The sequence below is a fragment of the Magallana gigas genome, chromosome 3 (assembly GCF_963853765.1).
Source record: "Magallana gigas chromosome 3, xbMagGiga1.1, whole genome shotgun sequence".
In the NCBI taxonomy this organism is placed as follows: domain Eukaryota; kingdom Metazoa; phylum Mollusca; class Bivalvia; order Ostreida; family Ostreidae; genus Magallana; species Magallana gigas.
Window position 1 is genome coordinate 35503370 of NC_088855.1, and position 22691 is coordinate 35526060.

General features: G+C 32.4%; 1 protein-coding gene and 1 long non-coding RNA gene across 4 annotated transcripts in view; both read left to right on the top strand.

The window, feature by feature from the left end:
• LOC105336414 (delta-like protein 1) overlaps window positions 1–3217 on the top strand; it is a 39742-nt gene extending 36525 nt beyond the window's left edge. For all 3 annotated transcript variants that reach the window (XM_066077791.1, XM_066077792.1, XM_034479949.2), the window contains exons 5-9: window positions 118–225; window positions 963–1070; window positions 1212–1319; window positions 1586–1696; window positions 2096–3217. In XM_066077791.1, the coding sequence (XP_065933863.1) occupies window positions 118–225; window positions 963–1070; window positions 1212–1319; window positions 1586–1696; window positions 2096–2367 (707 nt within the window). In that variant the 3' untranslated portion in view covers window positions 2368–3217. The remainder of the gene's footprint in view (window positions 1–117; window positions 226–962; window positions 1071–1211; window positions 1320–1585; window positions 1697–2095) is intronic.
• Window positions 3218–6152: 2935 nt separating this feature from the next.
• Window positions 6153–9603, top strand: LOC136273376 (uncharacterized). The gene is made up of 3 exons (XR_010711570.1): window positions 6153–7034; window positions 8920–9030; window positions 9153–9603. It is a non-coding gene; the product is annotated as an uncharacterized lncRNA (long non-coding RNA).
• Window positions 9604–22691: the final 13088 nt, after the last annotated feature.

Consider the following 22691-nt stretch of genomic DNA (forward strand, 5'->3'; position numbering starts at 1 on the left):
AAGACCTACTGATCTGAAAGAGAATGATGACGGAACAGGGTCACACTATATGTCCAAGCCATTTCATGGCGGGTCATAAAAACTACTCTTATTTACATATTACATGTTCTATTTCAGTAATACTATGTTCATCTCTCCCTTGCCTGCATGGAACCTGTACAGACAGTCCGTCTGGATTCAGTTGTTCGTGTGATATAAAGCACAAAGGTGTTAAATGTGATCAACGTATGTACATGTATACTCAACTTCTTATTATTCTCTTATTTTAGAACTGTTTAATAAAATTTTATTAAAGTTTAAAGGTGTTATTTAAACAAAACATCAATGACAAAAAAGCATGCATACAGATATCAAGGAATACAACAACGAATGATATGCCGAAAACAACAATTTAAGTAAACTCTATTTTCGTACGTACTTTTAACGACATCAAATTTTCTATCAAGTAATTTCTAATTAATGGGGATTTTTGCATTAAGGAAAATTTTATCTCGTTAAACACTTATGCGAAGCGTGATTACATCAATAAATTAATGAGTTTTGTTGTGCTAAGAAATAAAAATTGGCATCAAGAAGGGTTCGAAAGGTACACGTAGCTATTGTTAACAAATCGGTTTTCAAAATAAGTTGTCAACTTTTTTATGAATTATTCCAGGCATTTCAATTTTAATCAGTGCTTGATTTATATATCAAACCAGGCCAGTTGTACATGTATTTTTTCAAGATAAATTAATTAATTTCTGTTCCAGTGCTTGAAAAGTAGAGAGAGGGGATATGGGGGGTAAACTTATGTATAACGTATGTGTATTGCTAGTATTTGAATCTTTTTCAAATTCAGTTTTAGAAAAATCGATTGATTTTAAGGAGTTTGAAAATTTTGCGGGTATTTATTCCGCAATTTATAAAATTAAACGAAATAGTATAAATGTAACCTAGTTTGCTAGTTACAAGTTTTATTGCAGCTATACCGTGTACATCTAATTCTTGCCTTCACGGAACTTGTACAGACACTCCGTCCGGATTCAGTTGTTCGTGTGATGCAAGGTACACAGGTGCTAAATGTGATCAAAGTATGTATACTGAATTCTGTTAAACAATTTTTTTGTCGTTAATATTCACTTAACTGTATATATGAATATATATCTGGAATGATTTTAATTTGACAAAAATATGGATATTTGGCTTAATATGTTATAATTACTTGATTTCAGAGATACCGTGTTTGTCTAACACTTGCCTGCATGGAAACTGTACAGACACTTCGTCCGGATTCAGCTGTTTGTGTGATGTAAAATATAAAGGAATTAAATGTGATCAACGTACGTATTCTTGATTTCTTGTGACTGTTCTTAGATTCCAATGCCGATTCTCAAAGAAGTTCTCGGGGAAAGTTCTGTTAAAATTGTGCTAAGATGAAAACAAATACAAGTACTGTTAAATTTCAAAGCATCATTAGCTAGGGAATTCTCAACTTCATCCTTTTCGATACGCTTATATTAATTTTAAATATAATTTTACTTTGAAGTCTTAACCATCTGTGAAAAACAAAACTGAACTGACTAAGTGTTTTGTTTTAATCTAAAAGCTCTAACATGCAGTGATTCCCCATGTCAAAATGGAGGATCTTGTACCAACGCAGGTAGTTCATTTCAGTGCAAGTGTCTTCTTACCTATTCAGGGGATTTCTGTGAGAAAGGTAAAAACAATCTCAATTAACATTCATAACATTATTATATGTAGTTTGCAGGGAAGAGGTGTCAGTTTATGAGTCATAAAATATAAGTTAAAAGTTTACCCAACATAAAAGTACAAGCCAGAAAAAGAGGGCCCAGGTTAGACTATTTTCTTCTTTTCAAACGCCTGGCTGAAAATTTTCAAAAGATGTCCTCGTATATAATGTCCTCATAATAACAGAACGCCTTTTCCCTTCTTACATTTTTGTTTTGAATTTTATATTAATTCACCATGCGTCCTGACGAAGCCTTGGGCAATTTTTCTTCTTTTAACAAAAGATGGTTTCTAGCTAGTTAAAATTGTTTTATAATCAAATATATTATGATAATGTTTAAATATATAGTTTATGTTTACTTATTAGGAACAGCTAAGGCCGAGGAACTCCTTCTGCCAAAATGGTTTCCTTATTTGGAATATGCCCTATTGACCCTGGTGTCACTTACTGGGATGATGACGATGGGTTGCGTTTGTCTGAAATGTTGCAAAGCATGTGGTGTCATAAGAGATAACGATGACGATGATGATGAAAAGCGGAATGAAGATGGCTCCAAAAAATCAAAACGGGATACTATCATTCCGCTAGACACCAAATATCCTCGATCGCTTAATAAACGCTCTGGGTTAGATTTTTGATTTTACATAGCATGGACAATCGCACAATAATATAATATGACATAAAGTAAGACTCTTACTAATCAATGACTGAATAATAATAAAAATTCATGAAAACCGTTAAGGTTAACCTATATGTTCACTCTGTATGATTTAATTGATAAAATTGAATAATTAGCTTAGTTTTTCAAAATTGTTGAAATGGTTGTTTTAAATACAGCAAATAACGGTGAAAAAAAACATATTGTAGAAGTAGAATATAATAACCAGAATTTAACTGTTATTTTTGTTTTCAAAAATTGATTGTACGTTTTTCTGCATGTGTCTATTACTATTATTTTTAAAAATTGTTTAATTACTTAGTCATGAACTCATTGCAAGTAAAATTTTGTTAATAAGTAAAAGACACATGTAAAAAAAATATTTAAATTGTTGAATTTAACAAAGTATTTTTAATTGGCTTACAGCTGGGTGTTATAAAATAAAAACAATGTTTTGTTTTCATTCTCACTTTGTACCTATAAATGCATGGAAAGACTGATTCAATTTTCTTTGTTGTTAAATGCAGGCTTATAAGAGTAGAGAAATTAATGAAAAAAGTAATGTTATATAAATAATGTTTAAGTTTATCCACACTGTGATTACAGGAAGTAAGATAGGAAAGTAAAACGATTGAAGAAGTGATAGGGTTTGATTAACATAGAGAATGTAAAACATGAACTATAGTTTGTGAAAAAATTTCAACAATAGAATAACATGGGTAGTCGATATTAAACCCTACTTAAATTAACTTGCCGTTGCAGTAACCTTCTCAAATCAAGCCCTCTCACCGGTACGCTAGTGCAAAGGAATTTACTTTTTGTCATCAGATAATCAGCACAGGGCGAAAAACCATCTTTAAGCAAGTCCTTAAAGGTGGCTTAAAGGTGACTTAAAGGAGCTTAAAGGCTATACAACCTTTAAGCCGCCTTTAAGTCACCTTTAAGCAAGTGCTTATAGGTCCTTAATGTCCAAACTTCTTTAAGCTACCTTTAAGCCACCTTTAAGCATCTTTAAGTGGCATTTACGCTCTCTTTACACTGCCTTTACACTGTCTTTAAGTGGCCTTTAAGTCAATATTGATCAAGCTGAACAATAAAAACATATATTAAATGCAAAAGCTCTTTTATAGAGATGAGAGGGGGTCATCCGAGTGATAATATAATTTCCAAGGAAGGGGGGGGGGGGTGTGTTGTGTTCCAGGCGGTTTTAATCGTCGCTCCATTAAACACAGATCGCTATCATCAGCACCGCTCTGATGGATACAGATTGCCGTTATAAAATTCTTCATAATTTTTGGGGGGTTTCAAAATTATTGTAGGTATGAGCGCAGTCTATGTATCTTAATGTGTGCATAAAATTAATTAAAGTATGTTTGTTTCCTATTATAAATTAATCGGTGAAAAAAATTCTCTCTCTCTCTCTCTCTCTCTCTCTCTCTCTCTCTCTCTCTCTCTCTCTCTCTCTCTCTCAGTTCATCCGGTTATTAAACAAAATAAAGATAATGAACCAAAAATGCATGATTTAATTTGTTAATCGGTTTAAGGATTGTATTTTTTTTTCAATTTTCATTATTTCTAACTCTAGATCTGCTAGATACATGTTAAAGATGAAAAGACTCTCAACTGCCTTTGTTATATCGGGCAGGATATTACTGCTTTGTTTGTCTAGACATAGTTTTGTTCGTTTGTGTATATCTAATTAGAGTCTATTGTTTGTCCAACTTAAGAAAACCCCTGGAACTAACACAGAATATACAAGATATACACAGCAGTTGTGTCGTGTGCCCAGGTGCATGTTTGTGTATATCTAATTAAAGTCTATTGTTTGTCCAACTTAAGAAAACCCCTGGAACTAACACAGAATATACAAGATATACACAACAGGTGTGTCGTGTGCCCAGGTGCACGTCAGGGTTTCTAAAGGCGTTGAATCTTAGTATGTACGAGTATACGATAAGTCTAGTGAATAAAAGTTAATTTACATTTGTAATTCATTTTCAAAGTATTATTTCCTAGCTCTGGGTTTCAAAGATGTTACGTCTACAAATTAACGATACATGTATGTAAGAGTAAAATCTTGAGGCTATTTAATTAATGTACCGGTGATCATAAATAGGGGTTGATTATTTAAATATATGTATAAGGGTAAATATGTCAAATATACCCGGCCTGGCACATCATACAATTGTATGTACAAGTCATTTGCAATTGCCACATGCAGTAAATACGTCACCGGTAATTGGTAATTTTGTTTTTTATAGAATTGATAGTTTAAAAATCATGTACATGTACATACAATTACATGTAAATATTTAAACATATTGGAACGGCGCCGCGATCATGAAAACCGGGAAATTGCGGGAAATTGAACAAATACCCTAATAGTATCAATGCATTTAATAAAAGAAATGATTTCATTTTCTTTCTTACATTTTTATAGCTATAAATTAGATGAACGTATATCTACTCGGTTTAAATTTATTAACTAAGAAAGCCTACTATAGTGAACCTAACGGTTTCCATTTAGGTATAATATATTTTTGTTCACTGAAGACCAAGTTCCGTATTTCATTCTAAATACATGCATGCATGTAATTTATAAATTAGATATAATTGATTGTTACAAACTGAATGGTTTGTCAAAATCTTTTCAAGTAAACACATTCAATACAGTGATTCAATATCCACTGATATATAGGATATAAAAACGCTCATCTACAGTAAGTTGCCGTGGCGCAGAGGATGTGTGGTGATGCTAGTAAATTAAGGGTCCCGGGTTCAATTCTCGCCGTGGCCGTTTTTTTTTGTGTTTTTTTTTTCATTTTTCTTTCTAGAACAAAAACCGTTTTAATATCTTTTCTTTCATAAAGTTAATACATTTTGTTGGAAATTAAGCACAATATTGAATTAAATTTTTTTTAATGGCTTAAAGGTGGCTTAAAGGTGGCTTAAAGAAGTTTGGACATTAAGGACCTATAAGTTGTCCTTAAAGGTGGCTTAAAGGTGGCTTAAAGATAGTCTTTAAGCTGCCTTTAAGCCATCTTTACGCTTTCTTTAAGCCACCTTTAAGCAATACTTATAGCTTAAAGGTAGCTTAAAGGTGGCTTAAAGATAGTCTTTAAGCTACCTTTAAACACCTTTAAGCTATCTTTAAGGAGGACTTAAAGATGGTCATTCATCCTGTGCAGGGCATCCGACAGAGCGGATGTTTTCATAAAGTATAATGTTTTTTATATTTGAATGAAGAAATTCCGATTTATTTTTTGAAGTGATTTCAGTTTTGTATAATATTCCACATTTCATATGAAAAAATGCAAAATTTACATTTATGTCTAATATGTGTAAATTTATGTTAAACATAAAAAAATGTCTATCGTTGAAAATAAAAACGAATACAAGTATACATGTATCATTCCGCAATATTAAAGTCGTAGTGGTGGCGGTGGTTGAGACTTGAATCTTTGTCATCCCTAAACGTCTCCAAAACGTTCTATTTCCTTTCAATGTGTTTAATTACTCGCTTTATTTTAGACATCTTGACAAGTGTATGCTTTGTTATTTTATCAAACAAAAGTACATGGTATGCATTGTTTTACAACTTTTTGATCACAGATGTCTCTCTTAAACACCTTTGTTATTAAAGTTTGATGGTATCGCTGTAGAAAATTGTAAGAATCACATATATTTTACCTAGAGCTTGTTATCAAATTCAATTGGATATTTGTCAAAACCAATAGAATTTTCCGATTCCATCAAATCCTGTATTTAGCTTTACAAATCACACTGGATAATCGTAACACCCTTAAAACTCGTTTCACATTTAATGTTATTAAAACTAGTAATCAAAGATTTGAACTTCAATTCATGAAATATCTAGGCATTGTGTATTGTGTTTTATCTACAAATTTACGCTAAAAAAAATCATGGCTCCTTTAATACCAAATTGATTCCAAGCAAACATTTGAGAGTTCAGATGAAATCCATACTTTATAAGAAGTGATGTTTATCTTGCTATTTCCAAAGGAATAACTTAAATACTGCATTCGAAACAACTTTTATGGTGGTAATTATTTTTTCAAATTCGTTTAATTATCTTAAGTATGCGATTCATATTCTTTGGTGCTTTATCCATTTTAATTTGCAAAGGAATTAAGCTTCGTAAATTTCAGGGTCATAAAAATCGGAAGGATTTTGCCTAAATCAAAAGATTGCTTAAGGATTAATGCTTTTTTAAAAGAATTCTACTGGACACTATCTATTACTTTGCTTATTATTGGACATGTTCTAAGTGATCAACTTTAACAATGCCAGTTTTATCGACTTGGAAATTGTGTTTGTTCCTATCAATTTCTATTTTAATGTTGATAACATTCATTCCTAACGTCCAATGCACTTGTCATGCGTTTTGCACTTACGACTCTTGGATGGATTGGACTTGCACATGTAGTAATTCTACTCAAAAAAGAGAGAGACATATGTGTTGTCCAGGAGGACAAACAACAAGAGAGGGGTGTGCATCTTACTGTAATATCCCGTTGTATTGGCAAGAAGAGGCTCCCTGTGACAAATGTAATAATGGAGGAATTTACGATATAAACCAAAAGAAATGCAAGTGTCCCCCAACTCACAAAGGAACATATTGTTGTGGTAAGTCATATTGCTATCGTACGACAGAGACTCATAGGTTGTCATAGGTAAAGATGTCATAGGAAAAGAAATCGTCTATGATTTTTTTCCTTATTAAATAAATCATGCCATTGTTCTTTTTTTTATTGATTTTAACTTAATTTATTCATTTATTTGTGTTCATTATTGCTTGAATGATTGCACCCAAAAACTATCTGACACCTGTCTTTCAAGTACTCTAAATAAGCAACACCTTTATATTAAAGCAATATGAGCTGTATTTTTTGGAATTTTATTTTGCTCAAACAACCTCCCAGTTAGATAAGTCTGCAACTTAAACTTAAACTTTTATGGTAAATAAGGTTTGTAAAAACCATTAATTTTTATCAGAAGAAAGAATTCTCTTAAAAGGAATATATAGCAAATCAATTATTGTACAGGACGACAATAATTCAATTTCAATAATTAAGGCTTTTAATGGCTTTTCCCACAAAAACATAGCAAACAGAAATTTAAAAACCAAGATTAATTGTCATATAGGTAGAAAATAACATTTTCCTAAAAATAAAAATTCAACATGAAAATTGCAGCTCATATTGCTTTAAACTGCGATGAAGTATTCGTAGACAAAAATTAGTTCAACAAGCTTTTACTTAGCCTAAAGTTCATTCAACAAAATGCTTTAATTTTTAATGATTTTTCCGATGACAATTTCTCTGAATAATATGTATCATTTCAAAATCGAGATCACCCTTAGATTTATTTAAATATATATACGTTAATAACTGGTAAAACACGATATTCAGAACATAGCTGCAAGTAAATATAATAACTTTTCTAAAATAATATAATATGCACTATTTACTGCATAAATGGTTCAAAGTTAAACTTTTACTACAGAGGTATATACGGAATAATTTATAAAGGTTTTTCCCACTTATAGATTAAACAACATATCCTTTGAACATTTTTTGATGCATATAATATATCAATAAATATCAATAAGTAATATGCTTGTCATCTTCTTAATGTTTCAAGATGCATAATATATTCATCTTTAGTTCATCTGAGCCGAAGGCTGTCGTTGTCGTCGTCGTTGTCGCCATAAATTTACTTTTTCAAATTTTTATTCTCTTCCAAAGCCAATGGGCCAATTTCATCCAAAAAGCATAAAGCATAAATGGGTTAAGAGGATTCAAATTTGTTCAATAGAAGGGTCACGTCCTTTCTTAAGGGGAGATAATTTAAAATTATTGAAAAATGTTGGTATTTTTCAATAATCTTTTTCTCAAAAACCATTTGGCCAAATAAGCTAACTTCGAAACTTTTGTGGAAACATCCTCAGGCAGAGTAGATTCAATTATGTTCAAATCCCGATCCCCGGGGTAGGGTGGGGCCAAAATGGGGGGGGGGGTCAAAATTTTACATAGGAATCTTTAGAGAAAAATCTTTAACAATATTTACCTATTAAAAACCATATGGCTAGATAAGCTTTAAATTGTGACAAATCATCCTCTGGTATTTAGTGTAGATTTATGTGGTACAAATCATGCCACCGAAAGTACGGTGGACCACAAACGGGTCGAATTTTTACGTATAAATGTATAGCGAAAATCTTTTAAAATCTTCTTCTCAAAAAACCATATGGCCAGAAAAGCTGCAACTTGTGTGGAAACATTCTCATGTAGTGTAAATTCAAGTTTGTACATATCATAATCCACAGGGATCATGACGTAAACAACAAAAGGTGCTCAGTGTTTAACTTAAGAATAAAATTAAAAAATACTCCTATAGGTTGACTAAATATTTTGTAATTGATAATCTGAATACAATATACAGAATTTGTTTGCAACTGTTGCTCAGGTGAGCGATGTGGCCCCTTAGCCTCCTCTTATTTTTTTTTCAGAGCAAGTGAAATGCAGCGAAAATCCATGCAAGCATGGCTCGTGTAATGATACGGTGTCGCCTTTCATTTGTGAGTGCGACCCTGGTTTCAAAGGAACTATCTGTGATAAAGGTAGAACTCTCTCTCTCTCTCTCTCTCTCTCTCTCTCTCTCACACACACACACACACACACACACACACACACACACACACATATAAACTAAACATTTTAAGTAAAATCTTATCTATTTCAGTGTTAAAAAGGTTACCACCATGGCTTCCATATCTTGAGTACTCCATTATCAGTGTGGTTGGAATATTCTTTTTAATTTGCATTTCGTATGTCTGTGCAAAGTATTGCGTGATTAAAAAGCTCAGGAAGCAGCAGAACCAACATAGAACGCTTAACAAAAGACAAAGGATCAAAGAAAATCGGATTATGCCAATTTCACTTGATTTTTAGATGTAAAGTTTATTTGACCAAAAGCTCGTTTTTCTGTCCGGTTTTATATTGTTTGGGTTTTTAGGGGGTGTGGTCATCGTCGCAAAAATTCACAATTTCATTTTTTTAGAACCAAAGTGTCAACTGCAACTTAACGTGGCACAAAGCATCTTAGGATAATGGGGAAAAGTTTATTCAAATGAAAGGCCACGCCTTTATTCAAGAAGGAATGAATAAAAATTCCATGGCAACTGCAAAGCGGTTTTTTTAAACTAGAACAACACGATTAGATAAAATTAAAAAATTTCAAAATACTGTGTTTCTTGTGTTTTATTTTTCCATATTATTCCCTTATTATCATAAGTCATATTGTATGTGGAAAATATATATCGTTAGTTTGATAAGATATTAGCGCTTCTGATTGGTCAAAAAATTTCTTTGATACCTGCATCAATAAAATTTTTGCCGGATCTAATTTTCTCAACTGTTCTGATTTAACATTATTTATAGAACGTGAATTTCCAAAACAAACACTGTCAACAAAATTCAAAGTTGTGTCTGTTTAATCCTCAGGAAACAAAAAAATAAATATATATTAAAAACTAAAAGTTTAACTTTATAAAATAAACAATAGATGTACACATTATTGATAATTCCCTAAATAGAAAATAAAGCGTCTTCTCACGATTTCGTCTGCTTGAGATCAACGATCAACATTTACGGCGAGGCTGGCGGTTCCAATTCCAGGAATAATTATAACGAACATAAAGGTCCATACATTTTCATGGTAACACTGCTGTAAAAATTTGGTAACGATGAATTTTAAATTAACACACGTACATGATCGGTCATCGAATAGCAAAGTTATGAGTTGTGCATCAACTCCTTCGGCGTTCCTGATAATTAAAGCTATGATTTATGAGGGTGAAACAAAGAAGCAAATTTGCAAGGAAATTTTCAAGTTAAATTTGATTTAAATATCTTGGGTCTACTTTAATATAAAAATCAGGAAAATGCTTCCACCCAGAAAGGTTCTGCTCTTTCATCTTTTTAAAAAATTTCTAACTTGATTCTTCATACAACTGTATTTGACTTATATGTAATCTACATTCTATCTAGGGGTCATTCAACTTAAATTCAATTGATGACAGCACACAAAGGTATTTTGGTCTGTACTTCGCTGACATGTGTTATCGTAAATGAAAAAAAGTTTGGTATACACGCTCTGGAGTTTTATTTAGTTTAATATCAATTTTTTTTACTTTTTACTTATTAACATCTTACTCACACTAAAGTACTTTGGTTTTCCATGGTTAATGCTTTCTCGTAACATTATTTTTTTTTTAAATCACTTACAACATGAGAGTTATTTAAATGTGAAAAAAAGATCCATAATATTTAAATTTGTATCGTGCCTCACCAAATTAATAGTAAGTGGAATTAACTATTTTGCAAAATTAGATTATTAAAGGAACAAACTCGGGACATACTTTTACGTGCAACTTCCCTACAGCCATCAAATACATCGTACCTACGCTTTTAAGCTCACCTGAGCCAAAGGCTCAAGTGAGCTTTTCTGATCACAATTTGTCCGTTGTCTGTCGTTGTCGTCGTTGTCGTCGTCGTCGTTGTCGTCCTAAACTTTTCACATTTTCATCTTCTTCTCAAGAACCACTAGGCAGATTTCAACCAAATTTGGCACAAAGCACCACTAGGTGAAGCGGATTCAATTTTTGTTCAAATGAAGCGCCACGCCCTCTTTAAAGGGGAGATAATTGAGAATTATTGAAAATTTGTTGGTATTTTTCAAAAATCTTCTTCTCAAAAACTATTCGGCCTGAAAAGCTTAAACTTGTGGAGGCATCCTCAGGTAGTATAGATTCAGGTTTGTTCAAATCATGGTCCCAGGGGGTAGGGAGGGGCCACAAGAGGGGGATCAAGTTTTACATAGGAATATATTGAGAAAATCTTTAAAAATCTTCTTCTCAAAAACTATCAGGCCAGAAAAGCTCAAATTAAAATTGGAGCATCCTCAGATAGTGTTGATTTAAGTTTGTTCAAATCATAGTCCCCGTGGGTAGGGTGGGGCCACAATTGGGGGATCAAGTTTTACATAGTAATATATAAAGAAAATCTTTAAAAATCTTCTTCTCAAAAACTATTAGATCAGGAAAGCTCAAATTAAAATGGAAGCATCCTCAGGTAGTGTAGATTCAAGTTTGTTCAAATCATGGTCTCCAGGTGTAGGGTGGGGACACAATGGGGGGATCAAGTTTTACTTAGGAATATATAGAGAAAATCTTTAAAAATCTTCTTCACAAAAACTGTTAGGCCAATAAAGTTCAAATTAAAATGGAAGCATCCTCAGGTAGTGTAGATTCAAGTTTGTTCAAATCATGGTCTCCAGGTGTAGGGTGGGGACACAATGGGGGGGATCAAGTTTTACTTAGGAATATATAGAGAAAATCTTTAAAAATCTTCTTCACAAAAACTGTTAGGCCAATAAAGTTCAAATTAAAATGGAAGCATCCTCAGGTAGTGTAGATTCAAGTTTGTTCAAATCATGGTCCCCGGGGGTTGGGAGGGGCCACAAGAGGGGGATCAAGTTTTACATAGGAATATATAGAGAAAATCTTTAAAAATATTCTTCTCAAAAATTATTAGGCCAAGAAAGCCCAAATTAAAATGGAAGCATCCTCAGGTAGTGTAGATTCAAGTTTGTTCAAATCATGGTCCCCGGGGGTAGGGAGGGGCCACAATTGGGGGATCAAGTTTTACATAGGAATATATAGAGAAAATCTTTAAAAATCTTCTTCTCAAAAACTATTAGGCCAGGAAAGCTCAAATTTGAGTGGATGTATCCTCAGATAGTGTAGGTTCAAGTTTGTTCAAATCATGGTCCCCGGGGGTAGGGTGGGGCCACAATTTGGGGATCAAGTTTTACATAGGAATATATAGAGAAAATCTTCTTTTTTTTAAATCTTTTAAAAACTATTTGGCCAAGAAAGTTCAAATTGGCGTGTAACCATCCTCAGATAATGTAGATTCAAGTTTGTTCAAATCATGGTCCCTGGGGTTAGAGCAGGCCAAAATGGGGGATATTTATATATAGAGAAAATCTTTAAAAATCTTCTTCTCAAAACTATTAGGCCAGGGAAGCCCAAATTTGAGTGGAAGCATCCCCAGATCATATAGATTCAAGTTTTTAAATAATAGTCCAGGGGTACGGTGAGGCCACAATAGGGGATGAATTTTTACATAGGAATATATAGAGAAAATCTTAAAAAATCTTCTTTTTAAAGACTATTTGGCCAGAAAAAGCTTAAACTTGTGTAGAGGCATCCTCGGGTAGTGTAAATTCAAGTTTGGAAAATCACAGTCCCTAGTGATAGGGCGGGGCCGTGATGGCGGTTTGAATTTTTACATAGGAATATATAGAGAAAATCTTTAAAAATATTCTGGGAAAGTTTTTGGTCCAAAACTCAGTACTTAGTGTAAAAGCACAGGTTATGCAGATTTAAGTTTGATGAAACCATGATTCCCTAGAGAAAAGTGGGGCGACGAAATGGGGGGGGGGGTATATAGGAATAGAGAAAAATCTTCTTACAGGTACAACAACAAAAAGGGCTTGGTATTTACCAAAAAAAGAGGTGGGTAAAAATTGGCAGATTTTCAATTTTGTTTTAGCAAGATCTATTGTACTTTGTTGTCAAGATATTTTGATACTGTAATGCTAATTTGTTCAGAATTCAGGCAATTGTTGCTCAGGTGAGCGATGTGGCCCCTGGGCCTCTTGTTAAAATTGATGTCATTGATTTGAAAATGACTGAAAAGTTAACTATTATTTTCTCAATTTAGACAGACCGAATTGAGAATTGTAAAATAATGTCTTTCTTTGTCAAATCCAGCATTTCGCCCGCCTTCATACACAAAGTCGTTGTTGCTTGTATGTAAAGGGGACCAACTTTTGATTCAAGATTAGGCCCACCATCCGCAACACAATAGACCATTTTGTAAAAAATCAATAATGGATATACCAAGATTAACTCAAATCTTTGAAGATGTCAACTTGAATCGAGAATTAACCTCTTGATATTCTTTTCCTTCTTTAAATGTACTTCATTTTTTCTAACTCGAATTTAATTCAGTTTTTGTAATGAAAGGATGCGGCCACATAACCTGCTGATATTTTTCTTACCTATGGCCGTTGGTGGTGGGGATTGTAATGGGAAAAGCTCCTGTTACATAGACACTTGGACCACTTGGGGACCTTGCATTGGAACTTGTGGATTTTATTTTCAAGAAAGGTCTCGGTCATTGTGTTGCCCTTACACGGTTCAGCCGCATACTCTTGAAAACTGTGTTCACTATTGTAACATAACAGAAGGGGTGAATGAGAGAAGATACTGTATCTTATGTGGAAACGGCACAGTTGACTACAGCACGATGGATTGCTTATGTAAACCATATTATAAAGGGAAATGTTGTCAAGGTATATATAGGGGCGTTTGATAATTATACATTCTGAGAAGCCATTTAAGCATTTCTTGAAAATGTCATAATTAGAAAAGTATTGTAACAGTACACTTTTGATATTACAGACTCTATTTAAAATTAGAATCAATCAAATATGTAGAAAAAATCAGTAAATATTGACAAGTGTATTTTGGGTTTTCTTAAAATTTGCCGTACTTAAAAAAATTTCGTTCCTCTGTTTTGGGGTTACAATTTTGGGTCACATCTTGTCTAGAAATTATGCATCATATATTAATTCTACCTGTAAATTCATAGTTTACAATGCCAAATAAAATATTTCTGAATAAAATAGTTAACTAAAGGGAAAATTACATATTGATAGACTTTAGTTATGGACTATATTTTATGGCGGAAGGTTTTTTAAGAAGAAAATGAACATTTTTCATAACCTAGTTGTTTTAGAGTACCGTAACTTAAGCTTGCTAATTTTCAATGCAGACCAAATTTTCAGATAGTTTGTGCATTGGTATATCTTCGAGTTGTTCCGAAATACATGTTTTATTAATTTTTCAATATTTCTTCTTCCATATCTTGGCATATTAAACTGATATTTCATAAACGCCAGGAAAAAATGAACCCCAATATTTGCCTAAAATCAGCTTTTTTCATGCCATATCTCAAATTTTACATCAAAGTCTCATACTTTCTGTTTCATTTTGTGAATTCAAAAGATTTTTTTTTTGACAAGTCAATTATAATTTGAAAAAATAATTTCATTGCATATTGAATCGTTAATGGCTGAAAAAGCGTTTTATAAGTGCAAAAAGGTCAAAATGTCAATTAGGTGAAGAAATTGCTTTTTCTTAATGTTAATTTTAATTTTATTTATTTTAAATAGCATAAAATTGTATTTAATGGCATGGTCCATTCCGATTAAGAAATACGGAGGGAAAAGCGATTTATGTGCAATTCGCACTTTCAGTGCAGAAAGGTCATATTAGATACAGCGTAACACCGAAAGAAGCAATTTTATTTTGAATTTTGGTTAATCTATTAGTATGTGTGTACATTTTTTAAAAAATGTTTTAGAAAAAGAACTATAGTCTGTCCCAAGTTATTGCTTCCATCACTTTTTGATGATTTTTAATAAAAATACACATACCTGTGAAAGAAATACAGTTGAAATTGATGAAAGGGAAAGTACCCAAGATATCTTCATCGACAAATTACCATTTTTCACTCATAAAAGTTCACAGGAACGAAAACAAATTTCTTACGGAGATTTATAATGGGAAATGTTTAAATCTTTTCTCCATTCGGAACTCACTCGGAATACATCGCACAATATTTCAACGTTATCATCCGGGCTTAATTATGGCTGATGCAATGCAAATTCCCCGTAGACTTTCTATTTTTGGATGTGTATTGAAACCTGAAGCGGTAGAGGGGGCGTTTCAAAACAGATAATCTGGACATTTTTCATATCAGTGGATGAACGTAGTTTGAGCACAAAGGTATTTATTACTATCAAAATATGAAGCGAAAAGTGGTGGAAACAAAAACTCGGGACACAGTATAAGAGACTTTTGATCCAACGTCCTTAAAGTTCCCATATGATAGTTCCTTTCGTGTAATAGCTAGTCATGTGATTTGTATTAACATGTGTTGATTAGAGTGCTATCACAATCAGATATAGCCTGATTATTTCATCACAAGTAATTTTACTTAATGAACTTTAAGCCGTCACTTGTACCTTCTTATTTGCTTATTCTGTCAGGAACATAGTAGCTACTATCTAGTAAGTAGTGAAAATGTACTTGCCCATTAAGAATGCAGTAATGTACTCAGTAGTTTTTTTACTGAAGTATTAGTAATTTGCCAAATGTACCTTACAGTTTTATATCTCATGTAATGTTGGTTAATTTTTACTATTGTGTGTTTTAAGGACTTGTGTAGTTTAGTATCTAGCGTTTAGTTTTGTGTATATACATGTAGTTTAGCTATTTATATGACTTAAAATTGTAATAAATTTATTTGATGAGATTATGATCATTTTATATGCTGTACTATCCATTTGAATTTCATTATGTCTTTTGAACTCAAGGTTGTCATTTGTTTGCAACAAATTATGTAGCAATGACCTTTCTTGTTCCAGAGCTAGTGACTTGTAATGACTCGCCTTGTGTACACGGCACTTGCGGCGACTCGCCATCTGGATACGTCTGTCATTGTGAGAACGGGTACAAGGGAATTGATTGTGGTAATTACGTTTTTACTAGTTCTATTTTTAAGCTTTATGTAAAAAAGGGGGAATCTTTATTCGATAATGATATGCTGTTTTTAATGGCATTACTCTTAGATAAAACTTAGAAATGCAGATTCTTAAGGTATCCAGCAAATCCCGAACGGCTTCATGATAGATTTGATTTTGCCCGAGCGTGTCTGATCACATTATAATACTTAAATAACGATTTCTTATCACATAGAGAATAATACATGGCAAAATATGTACCACACCCATATCAACCGAAGACTGCAATATCAGCCAAAGGACCGCCCTATCCCGCTTGTCAAGATTTTTTTTGGATGCCCCCAGGCCCCTTTTTTAGAAACGATGCTGCGTGCCTGACTTTATTCAATAAAAGTAGATGTAAAATCGTTACACATTCTTTACCTGTTTAATCTATGCTATATGCATAATATTGATAAACTGATAAAAACAAACGTATTATTTTAATAAATCGTGTCTTTTCTATTCTTGACAGTATCATAACGTTTTTCAGGAGACGATGTGAAGAAAGAAAAAGTTCCATGGCAGTCTGTCATGGGCTATCTGTTTCTGGCAGTACTTCCGTTCTGTATTCTGTTTTCAATTTTCTACATTTGTGTGAAATGTTGTCCGTTTTGGAAGAAAACTTCCAAAAGAGTGGACCACAGACCAAAACCTATCGGAGCAGATGAAAACATCAGAGAACTAACTTGGGAGAGAGTTACCTCTCACAATTTTACTTTCAAGACTCCATACGGGCTACATGATATTCAAGATCGAGAAAGCAATGCAACAAATCCTCTGCATGATCCACAGTACCGCAAAGATTTGGAAACATTTCAAGTTTCAAAAGTTCAAAACTTACGGCAACTACCGATTTCCAAACCGGTCTTGTAAATGGCGCTAGTTTTGTTAATATGAGTTCATCTTTTATTATATTGATTTTAATTAATAATTTTGGTTAAATAGATGCTAAATCATGTTCATTTTAGCACTAGTATAGATATTACGTTATCACTATATTACAAAGTTGATAAATTCTATATTTACAACTTATACTAATAATATACAAAACATTTTTGCAAAACAAATATTACATAAAAGGGTACCACGTTCTTTCATCCAGTTTTAAGATTTGCCTCGTCGTGGAGATGGGTACGATAATATTAAGGCTTTGACATTCGCTTTGAATTAAGGGGCAAAGATTTCAAATAACGTTTTGCCAAATTTAAAAAAAAACAACCTGTGTACGTTATTAAGGTCTTCCGTTTCCAACGGAAGACCTTATTGTTTTTGCTTTGTTTTTTTTTCCCTATTATTATTATTTTTTTCTTTTTTTTTTCTTACAAATTTTGTGCACGCGAGTTCTCGTAAACGGCTTGGTCGATTTTTATTAAACTTTCAGATTTAATAGAAGTTGATCTGAACCTTATTGGAAATTTTTTATATTCATTTCCGTTTCTGATATATTGTCGATTTTGTGATTTTTTTAGGGTCTGCTTGACCATTGAACTCCTCCTAAACGGTAAAAGATATTGAGTTCAAATTTTCAGGGATGATAGACGAAAGATTGAAGATATGTCTAAAGGCAATCATCAATGTCTAGCTCAAAGAGCCTAAAAGCTCGCCTGGACCCGAAAATAGAGATTAAAAAAAGTCATGATTTTTTGTGGTTTTCTTTGTTTGTATCTTTTCTCAAAAATATTTTGTTAAAATTTGTATAGCAAAAAAAGTTTATATTTATAAGAGCTTTCGTTTAATACCAAGAAAAAGGGGCTGGCCCCTAAAATTAGGGACCCAAATGGGTCTTAAGTCTTTGATTTGTAGCTTTTTACTGAGAGTTATTTTGTTATAAATCATAGAAGCAAAATTGTTTATCTTACTGATATGTACCCATACAATAAAATGCCTTTCTCATATGTTACGATATTAGGGATTTTTAGGGGTCAGAAGTTCAAAACTTTGATCATCTATATCTCCTTAATGAAAAATATTTTGATAAGCAGTGTAGAAGAAAAGGTGTTTAGAATGACGTTTTCAACAATATTCAACTCTCAAAATTTCGTTAAACGGCCCCTAAAAGAAGATAAGGGACCGGCCCCTAAAACCTTCTTTCTCATATATCTCCAAATGGTCACAAATTTCTAAACACATGTTGAACAAAATTTGTTCGGAATTAAATGACCTTTTATTTGATATCAAGAAAAAGGGGCTGGCCCCTCACATTAGGGGACCAAAGGGCTCTAAAGTCTTTAATCTGTAGCCCTTTACTGAGAGATATTTTGTAAAAGGTTATAGAAGCAAATATGTTTATCTCACATTATGTATCCGAGCAATGTAATGATTTCGTCATGTATTATGTAATTAAGGGTTTTTAGGGGCCAAAAGTCCAAAATTTCGATCACCCATATCTCAGAAAGGAAAAATATTTTGTAATGCAATACAGAAGAAAAGTTGTTCAAATTAATGTTCTTAACAAAATGTAACCTTCAAAATTTTGTTAAACGGCCCCTAAAAGGAGATAAGAGATCGGCCCCTAAAACCTTCTTTCTCATATATCTCCAAAATGGTAACGAATTTCTAAACACTTGTTGACCAAATTTGTTTAGAATTAAATAACCGTTCATTTGATATCAAGAAGAAGGGGCTGGCCCCTCACATTAGGGGACCAAAGGGCTCTAAAGTCTTTAATCTGTAGCCCTTCAATGAGAGATATTTTGTAAAGTGTTATAGAAGCAAATGTGTTAATCTAACAAGTATGTACTCAAGCAATGTAATGACTTTATTATATGTTACGTAATTAAGGGTTTTTAGGGGCCAAAAGTCCAAAATTTCGATCACCCATATCTCAAAAGGAAAAATATTTGTAATGCAATACAGAAGAAACGTTGTTCAAATTAATGTTCTTAACAAAATGCAACCTTCAAATTTTGTTAAACAGCCCCTAAAAGGAGATAAGGGATCGGCCCCTAAAACCTTCTTTCTTATATCTCTCCAAAACGGTAACGAATTTTTAAACATTTGTTGAACAAAATTTGTTTAGAATTAAATAATCTCATTTCATTTAAAATCAAAAAAGGGGCTGGCCCCTCAAATAAGGGGTCCAAAGGGCTTTACAATCTTTTATCATCAGCCCTTTAATGAGAGCCATTTTGTGAAAGGTTATTAAAGCTACAATGTAGATATGGTATAATATGTTTATATATCATAACAATATAATGATTTTCTCTTGTGTTACCCAATTAGGGTTTTAAGGGACCAAAGGTAAACAAGTTAAATCTTTTCTATCTTAATTGGAAGAAATGCAAGTATTTAAAAAAGCAATGTAAGAAAAAATATAAAAAGCAATACAAAAAAACAATAGTATTTCACTCCTTTTTCCATATCACCTTTTGTTGTCAAAAATCAAAGTCGATGATGTCATATTTCCTTCAAAAAATCGTACGGAAGACCTCCTCGTTGCTCGCAACGAGATCGTGTCTAGTTCACTTTAAGTTTGCTTTCTTTCCGAACAATAAATAATGTGCTGGTTAAATATGCACAATAAATCGGGAGACGAACCGATGAAACAGTTTCCTTGCCCATCATGCATTTGTTTTGATTTTGTGTTCCCATGCAAATAATGATTTTAATTACAAAAATATTTCTGTCTTTGAAAGGAGATGGACTTTGCTGTTGTAAATAGATGAAAGTCTATAATTTTTTACGATATTTGGTCCGTATTGAAAATAAGTTGATAATGTTATAGCCAAAAACATCGATCCAAGCAGCTTTTTCTTAATAATTTAATTTAGATGATTTCCATACGCAGATTCATAAAAAAATTAACTTTTACTCTCTGAAAACAATAAAGGGCACTGGTTAGTCTTAGAATTTTAGAATTCGTTATTGAAAGTTCATGTACATAAATTTCGTCTTCACCTTTTTTTCTAAAAAAAATACTAATAACACTTTCTGTCAAAATTTGCCATGAATATTTTACAGACGCTTATCGTAACGCATTTTCTATCGTAAGTATATTTATATTTATATATATATTGACATTTAGAACACACACACATTCGAAGCAAATGGATAGAATGTCTTGAAAATCAGCAAAAAGAAAAGGAACCACTGTATAACACATGAATCAATGTCAAATACCAAAGTTTACTTCATATGTTTTTGGCTTATCACAGAGAGTAGCAGCGAGGTAAACTGAACTTTCAATTTAAAAGATAAGTTTAAAACCCAAGTATCACAGTTCTGTGATTTCGGTATATTGAGTCTTAAATACACACCTGGCGTTTATCCCTTGAATTTATGAGCGACTTTAGGTAGGGGTTTGCCAGTATCGATTACATTCTTCATTTGATATCAAACTGTCCTTTTTTGTATATCTTTCAAGTGAATTAATAATTGGTTGAGAAAGGGGTCAACGATGCAAACTACAGTCCTTGCGAATAAACATTTGAAAGATGGCCCTTTCTTTGAATGTTTACACTAAAATTAATATTGATACTTTGGTTATTCTTTGTAAATTGATTAAACCTCTGATGTAGACTTGTTTAGGCCTCTGTGTTTAATATTCTTAGTGCTATATTTAATACATTTAAATAATGCTCAACAGAGAAACCTTTTTGTCAATGTTTCATATTGTCATAAATTATGTGCATATATTAACATTATCCTTATGAAAAATTATGTATTATATGAAGAATAAAACATTACGGTTTTTGACTTAAAGATTTACCAACCATTGACGTCTACGTATCAAATAAAGCATATAAATTTCACACACGCTTACATGAAGCTCATCTGTAATGATTAAGAAATTTTAACAATATATATAAAACAATATATCGTAGTAAAAGTAAAGTTGAATTTGTTAAAAATTGCATTTAGTTTAAATATTGTACTTGTTCAGTTTTATGATTTATTTCACCCCTGAACCTATTAAAGTATGCACAGGAAAAACATTTGTGGTTTTATTTCAATTAATATTTACCTCTTTCAATTTTCGCAAAAAGAAAGACCTAGAGTCACTTTCGATACATTTATTTCTAGATAGTGCAGTATTGATTCACTATCAGTCGACACACTAACACACTTCTTTCTTGTGCTGTCTAAATTATTTCTAGAGACATTACTTTATATAGAATAAAAAGTCACCTGAAGACCGTTATCAATAATCCAGAAGACAGAATCGACAAAACATGTTCAAAGATAATGTAAGTTTGTTAAACCCGCTTTTAAATTTTCTGTATTAAGAATAAGGAGACTTGGCATTTATAAAAAGAGAAATCGACACTGTTCAGAACGAAAGGTCGCAATTTATCAAATAAATTGTGCCACAACAAATATAATCGAACTATAAATGTTGTCCAAACATGTCTTTTCAGATAAGTTTCAATTATTAAATAAAACATATACACAAGTAATGGTTTTCATTTTATTTCATTATTATTTGACATTATGAATACATAATTTGGCAAAAATAAACAATTTAAGTGGAAATGCATGTTTTAAAAATGTCATCAATGACAATTTATCGGGATAAGATAGTCAATAATAGGTTTGAAATTTCTTTAAAAAGTTAAGTCACGTAAATCATTTTAGGTTCAAGTAGCAGGCTTGTAACACTAGTAGTCTTAAATCAAAATCATCATATTACTGAAGCATCAGATATTGGACATAGTTCCGATGTATAAAAATAATCTGGCAAAAATGGCAGTATGCAACATTGTTTTGATGTTTTGAAATTACATTACAAAAGCATCAGTTAACTTACCTGACATTGTTAAACAATTTTTTCTGTTCAGCAATTCCTCTGAATAAAATTTGGTGTATTAGCCACAAGATGATTAAACTTGTTTGTTAATTTATTATTCTTTTGCAGTCATTGTCAACAAGAAAAACGCCAATTGACAACAAGACAAAGGGAAATAACTCAGAAAAAGTTTTTAATAAACCCTGATACGATAGAAATGTTTTCATTATCTGCTGGTTGTTTTGAAAGGATTTGCAGAACACTCACTCAGTGGTTTTGGAGATCACAGTTTGTCATTTCTTAGTGTGGTGGTTGCAAAAATAAACTCAGGTTAACGTTAATTACCGTTTGCACTTTTAGCCAGAAACGAGCTGTTTAGGGCTGCAAATTTGTGCAATGGTAAAGACTTTCATTGATACAATGCACTATTGCAAATAGATTGATATTTTATGACACCTTATATAACAACACAAAAGACAATCAAAAGATCAAAGGTATTTTTTTACGGTACAGTCACGACATATGCTGTATATAAAGGCCGCAGTTTGTGCACTTTGAAATTAAACAACCGGTTTTTTTTAGCTCACTTGAACCGAAGATTCAAGTGAGCTTTTCTGATCACCTGTTGTCCGTCGTCTGTCCGTCAGTCTGTCTGTCCGTCTGTAAACTTTTCACATTTTTGACTTCTCTAAAACCATTGAGCCAAATTTAACCAAACTTAGTACAAAGCATCCTTATGAGAAGAGGATTCTAAATTGTTTTTAAAAAAGCGTTATCCTTTTTAAAAGTAGATACATGTAATTGCAAACCAGTGCGTATAGGGTGTGTGCTTTAAAAATCTTCTAAAGAACCACTGC